This window comes from Podarcis erhardii (assembly GCF_964252035.2).
Source record: "Podarcis erhardii genome assembly, chromosome: 7".
Taxonomy (NCBI): Eukaryota; Metazoa; Chordata; class Lepidosauria; order Squamata; family Lacertidae; genus Podarcis; species Podarcis erhardii.
The window spans coordinates 74608561-74615433 of record NC_138511.1 but is presented as its reverse complement, the minus strand read 5'-3'; the positions used below and the strand labels follow the sequence as shown (position 1 = coordinate 74615433).

General features: G+C 44.4%; 1 protein-coding gene across 1 annotated transcript in view; it reads left to right on the top strand.

The window, feature by feature from the left end:
- Nucleotides 1-2365: 2365 nt before the first annotated feature.
- The window catches only part of LOC309347205 (IgGFc-binding protein-like), a 51846-nt gene continuing 47338 nt past the window's right edge, over nucleotides 2366-6873 (top strand). The window contains exons 1-2 of the mRNA XM_081871545.1: nucleotides 2366-2637; nucleotides 4324-4377. Coding sequence (XP_081727671.1) covers nucleotides 4326-4377 — 52 coding nt within the window. The 5' untranslated portion in view covers nucleotides 2366-2637; nucleotides 4324-4325. The remainder of the gene's footprint in view (nucleotides 2638-4323; nucleotides 4378-6873) is intronic.

The window sequence follows — 6873 nt, the reverse complement described above, 5'->3', positions numbered from 1 at the left end:
GTGAGTTATAGTTGCAAACATCTGGAGTTGGAGAAAGCCAGTGAAAGGTGATGTCAGGATTGTTAAGCCACCAGTGGGCACTTCAGTAACTCCCATGCATGCATAGTGTGAGGGTGCAAAACAATGGCTAGTGCCTTATGACAGACTTGCTATGGGTGCTGTAGGAGGGTTGGATCCAGATTAAGAGGAAGGGTAATCATTTAGAGGTAGAGCAAGTTCATGACAAAGGACCCAGGTTCAGTCCCCAGCAGCTTCAGGTAGGCCTGTCTTGGTGTAAGGCAGCTTCCTCGTTCACCAAAAGTTGAACTCAGTTCCCACTGTAATTGATATGGTAAGTGAGTCATGACATAAGCCCCATATGTTGCAATGGGAACAAAGCTCAATGAACTTAGTGTGGATCTAGCCTGGAGCATTTACCAGTGTTGCTATGATCTCTCTTCTTTCAGGTGGCATTGTTTAGTTTCCTGTTTTGCAGATGGAAGTGTGCAGGTTGACCACACACACACACACACACACACAGGGTTGGCCCTTACAAGAGAGAGATGCAGGTGGTGCTGAGGTCTAAACCACTGAGCCTCTTGGGCTTGCCGATCAGAAGGTCGGTGGTTTGAATCCCCATGACGGGGCGAGCTCCCATTGCTCTGTCCCAGTTCCTGCCAACCTAGCAGTTCAAAAGCACACCAGTGCAAGGAGATAAATAGGTGCCAGTGCAGGAAGGTAAACGGTGTTTCCATGTGCTCTGGTTTCCGTCACAGTGTTCTGTTGCATCAGAAATATTTTAGTCATGCTGGCTACATAACCCAGAAAGCTGTCTGTGGACAAACACCAGCCCCCTTGACCTGAAAGCGAGATGAGCGCCACAACACCTTAGTCACCTTTGACTGGACTTAACTGTCCAGGGGTCTTTTATCTTTCTTTCTTTTTTTTAACCTTACAAGAGAGTTACTGTTTTATAAATGCATAAATTAGATCTCTAAGATGTATAACAGCCTGCAAATCAGAAGGCTTCTGATAACATCTGAATAGTGATCTGCAGGTATTTACCTTGGGCCAAACATACACAGAGGGACGCGGGTGGTGCTGTGGGTAAAAGCTTCAGTGCCTAGGGCTTGCCGATCGAAAGGTCGGCGGTTCAAATCCCCGCGGCGGGGTGCGCTCCCGCTGCTCGGTCCCAGCGCCTGCCAACCTAGCAGTTCGAAAGCACCCCCGGGTGCAAGTAGATAAATAGGGACCGCTTACTTGCGGGAAGGTAAACGGCGTTTCCGTGTGCTGCGCTGGCTCACCAGATGCAGTTTTGTCACACTGGCCACGTGACCCAGAAGTGTCTCCGGACAGCGCTGGCCCCTGGCCTCTTGAGTAAGATGGGCACACCAAGCCCAGAGTCTGTCAAGACTGGCCCGTACGGGCAGGGGTACCTTTACCTTTACCTTTAAACATACACAAGATCAGTTTCGGCCCCTGAAGATGTGTTTTGTGAGAGGTTGGCCACCATGGTGAATGGTTTAGAATCTGCAACCACAGAATACATTGTTGTTGTTGTCATCGAATATATACACTATGACATGAAGTGGTCAGCCCTGAGTGTTCACTGGAAGGACAGATTGTGAAGCTGCGGCTCCAATACTTTGGCCACCTCACGAGAAGAGAAGACTCCCTGGAAAAGACCCTGATGCTGGGAAAGATGGAGGGCACAAGGAGAAGGGGACGACAGAGGACGAGATGGTTGGACAGTGTTCTCGAAGCTACCAGGATGAGTTTGACCAAAGTGCGGGAGGCAGTGGAAGACAGGAGTGCCTGGCGTGCTCTGGTCCATGGGGTCATGAAGAGTCAGACACGACTAAACGACTAAACAACAACAACAACATGCAGTGGTACCTCTGGTTAAGAACTTAATTTGTTCCGGAGGTCCGTTCTTAACCTGAAACTGTTCTTAACCTGAGATACCACTTTAGCTAATGGGGCCTCCTGCTGCCACCGTGTTGCCGCTGCGCGATTTCTGTTCTCATCCTGAAGTAAACTTCTTAACCTGAGGTACTATTTCTGGGTTAGCAGTGTCTGTAACCTGAAGCGTATGTAAGTTGAGGTACCACTGTATTGTATTGGGATAAGCTTTCCAAGAGGTTGGCTGTTTAAATTAAAACTGAGCAGCTTATCTCTTGACAGGCCGCTGGCTCCTGGTACCCTTCTTCTGGAGAAGAAGTGACTTCTTGAAGCTGGAATCACGCAGGGCCTGCATGTGTTTAGGTCAGATGGATGAGGTGGATGGAGGAGCAGGGAGGCGGTTCTTCAAGAACTTACAGTCAGGTGGAATCTGGAGGACTTCAGTCTTTCAAAACTCTCAAGCTGTTCTTGAGAGTTGCATAAATCAATCAGAGGAGCCAGAAATACAGATTTATATAGTTGTAGCTCACCGTCTCTCGCTTGGCTCCTTTGGGAGGGAGAGTGGGGGAGAAAATCAAACAAAACAAACAGATAAAATAACTGCAGCTGCCTTCCTGGCACAGACAGAGCTTTCAGACCAGTTCTGTGGAATTTCACTTTTTGAGCCCTTCTCTCTATATAAAGGGGAACAGCAGCAGAGAAAGAGTTTTCCTCTCTCCTACAGCAAGCCAAGTTAGAATTGCTGAAAAGTGGAAGGTAAGAGGCTGCTTTCGATTCAGAGTGTTTTTATTGTGATCATTTTCTTCCATTTCTCCCCTGTTATTCCTCTAAGGAGCTCAGGTACCTTATTCTTCTCCATCGTCCCATTTTACCCTTACTACAATCCTGTGAGGTGGGTTTGGCAGAGTGAGTCTTTCTAGGGGTGGATGAATCTGTCAATTCTGGTTTCTCTTAGTTTTCTGGTCTTCTGTTCTCCACATTTCTGCATCAGTGTGCAATTTTAGTTTATTTTTTGTAAGTTCCCATGAAAATTTGGCAGCATTTCAGTGCAATTTTTTATACACCGTTTTGCATGCAGTTTCCCCATATATAATACATTTTTGCATGTTATTTTCACTAATATATGCAATTCCCCTAACATATGCATTTTTTTCATTACACTTTGTTTGGTTGGAGAACTTCAATGCAAAATTCAGAGGTACAAATTTCAACAGGGAGCTGTGATTTGATTATTTAGGAGAAGTGCAAATTAGGCAGGTTCACATCAAAAATAGGGCTGTACACTGGATTTGGCAGAAGTCTGAAGTCTGACGCTTGAACTGAATCAGGCCAATTTGGTGGGATCTGCACTTTGGTCACATCAAATAGCCCCCTTGGCTGAGCCTCCCAGAGTGATTTGAGGCTGTCAAGGGTCAAGGCATTGGGCAGGAAGAAGGAAGTTTGGCTGTGCATGCCTGTTCGGTCAAAATGAGCAGTCTTGCCCCATTGAGCAACTTCGCCACTGAATTCTGCACCAGCTGTTTTGACTAATAAACTTGCATCTGCCTTTAGTATGTCAACATAATAGAGCCTCTGCATGTTGTAAGGGGTCATTATGTACATAGAATTCCCCATTTTTTAGTTTGCTTCTGTCTAGTATCTCTCTCTTTTGGAGTAGGAGTGGGTTAAGTCTCCAAGTAGATTTCTGTTTTGTTTCTAGTTGGTAGTGCAGGGTAGCATCTAGCGTACTGGGACCAGAGATTACTACATTATGCACGTGCATAATGAACCACAAACACTTCTGGTACCTAAGTAGCTGTCGCACCTCCCTGGGCTTATGCTCTGAGCTGGAGTGTTGGAGCAACAATTGGCCACTCCTACACTTAGACTTAAGTACCCTTGCCTGACCACCACCCAGTTTTTAATAGAACCTCAAGCTACACCAACCACAGCCAGCTGCAAAAGACATACAGTCAGAATTAAAAGAACAGGGTGCTTACTGTATAAGCACATTATGAACCTAGGGATTTGTTTTCAGTACCTGAACTGAGCTGAGCTCATAGTCCTTTCTGGCGGAAGTCCCCTCCTGGCTATCTTTCTTCATTTCAGCAGCCCATTTAGGGATAGGTGGGAAATTATTTTGTTATTGCAGTTAAGCAATCAGAAGAGAGGAGCCCCTTGCCCTTCCACTGCATATCTGGCAGAGATCTACCTTTTTTGGTCCACTGCTGCCATATGGGCCTTTGGAGTTCTTGCAAGAAACAAAGTCCTTTTCCATGACTGCACCTCCATACTGGGAAAAGCTGCTGCTGTTGATTTTTGTTATAGGTGTAGTGCCTACTTCAGCTCAAAGGTTATGTTTCTTCAAAAATCTCCATCATTGCTACCATAACTTTCTGAATCGAGAAAACCCCGGTCCTGAAATCATGTTTAATATTTATTCCAAAATTCCTTGTTTTGCAGCCATGGCGATGCTGAGGCTCCTCACCGTTCTGGCTGGTTTGATGCTCCTGAGCGGTGAGTAACCTGGGATCAGATCCCTTTTCCTCTTCAGGTTACACATGCAGTTATCAGTATGCATTGTTAGGCAGCACAGCAATGAGGAACCTGATCACGCTCCATATATTTACTAGACTACAACTCCCATCATCTCTCACCATTTGCCATGCTGGCTGAGGCTGATGGGAATAGGAGTCCAGTAACGTCTAGAGGGGTCACAGGTTGCCTAGACCTAATGGCCAAATTACATCCCACATTAAATACAGTATTACACATTAACTCAGAAAAAAGCAAGCTATGGCCTTCACTGCAATTAGTAAAAACAGATGCACCACAATGAGAATCAAAATATTTTGTAGAAAGAAGCAGTTTTATCAAGATGCCTCCCTCCCTACATCACCCTTATCTCTGCTGAATGCATTTGTTTAATCACTACCAGAATTCCGCAAATATTGTGAAATCTATTCTTCCACTGAAAACCTTTGAACAGTTTCCTGGCACTGAGTAATCCGCTGTAGCCACTGGATGTACCTGAATCTGGCCACAACAGCAGTGGCCTGTTTTATTTACTTCACTTCCCATAAACACTCCACGGTGATTTAACAATAATAAGCAGCAACAATTTCAAGTCCAGTACAGAGACTGATTGCAATGGGGTGGAGAGAGAGACTGCACTGGAAAAACTTGCTGGAACAAGAAGCTCTCCAATAGGCCCTAATGAGACAATAGAGATGTTTGTCTGATAGGTAACAGGAGTGAGTTCAAGACGGTTGGTGCCAACACGGCAAGTGCCCACTTCCTATATTACGTGGTGCAGAGCTTCTGGTGAGATCTTCTCTGCAAGAGGCCCCCTCTCACAGACCACAATGATGGGCTGGGTATAGAAGTGTGAGACAATACACTGGTTTAGCCCACTTACAGCCCCTGGGTGGTATCCAATTCACTTGTTCCATTAGCACAAGGATTTACCCTTGTGCAATGGAACACCCCCTCTCTCCTTGCTCTGAACCTGTGCCTTCCCCAAATCTGCTCAGGAGGGTTCAGGGAGCCCCTAACAAATTTAGGTGAGGTTGGGAGGGGGAAGAGGGAGAACCTTCCATTGTACCCAGCAGCAGTGCATGCACAGTCGTGTGTGAGGAGAAGCAAAGCTCACAGGGTTAATAGCTCATGGAGTGATGTCCTGTCCATGGGGGTGTGCACATATGGGGTTTTGACGCTTTGTTATGTGAGCTGAGATTACTTTTGTTTTTGCTATGAGGGGAGAGACAGCATGTCTGCTCGCTCTCCCGGACTGCTGATTTATTTTCTCTGCTATAAATAAAGCTTCTTAGATTAGAAAGAAGCTGTGTACGGAGTGTTTTTCTGCGCGCCTGAGATTCCTCCACACAAAGCACACACCGCTGATCGCAACACTCTGCTATACGTCCAGAGCAGAGCTGAGGCTCAGCTGAAGCGTGCCAGACTTTCAATTCCACATCATGCACTTTTTTAGAGGAATAAATCATGAGGACAGAATCTAGTCAGTCAATGCCCAGCCACCCCCCCTTTTTTTGCAAAAGGGGTGACCGACATTAGTACAAAAGCAATTAAGATGTATATGCATTCCTCACTTCAGCTGCTGGGTGTTCTCTCCCTCCCTCCCTCTCTCTCTCTCTCTCTCTCTCTCTCTCTCTCTCTCTCTCTCTCTCTCTTCTATAGCTTAGGAAACTGCACATAGAGCACCCATATTGCTCCTGCTTCTTTCTCATGTGCTGATGATGCACATACAGAACATTCATATCCAGACTGGGGATGCATTTATTTCTGAATCTGCACCCTATTTTTAAAAAGACAAGCAACAACAACAATGCAATCTATAGCCTGCCTTTCACCAGCAGGTCCCAGGGCAGGTTGCAAGAATCTAAAATTCATTAAAAATAATAATAATAATATTTATTACTTTTAAAACTTACAAAAAAGAAAGAGAAGAAAAAAGACAAAAAGAAAAAAAAACAAGAAAGGGAAAAAACAATACAATACAATATATAAACAATACAAAACACAACATTGACACATTGACACATTGAACAAAACAAAACAAAAACAATTTAAAAACATACATCATACCATTTCACTACTCTATCCTTCATACCCTTGTTTCATCGACCTCCTCTCACCTCCCTTTTTGTATTCCACTTCTATTAATTGTTTCAGCAATTCCTTTCCATCTTTCTCTATTTTCTGTCATATAAATATCTTAACTTATTTTTACCCTTATTTTTCATTAATACTATAATGCTTATTTATGCTTAACTCCTTATAACATTTCTACTAAAGCCATAAGATTTCATTCCAACATTTTTCTAACACTCAGTAATTTTACAATATTTCTATTTCTAAAAATAAACTTTAAACTTTTTCCAATCTTCTTCCACCATCTCTTCTCCCTGGTCTCGGATACTGCCAGTCATTCGTCAATTCCATATAGTCCATCAACCTGGTGATCTTCTGTCCGGCAAGAATCTAAAATTCAAC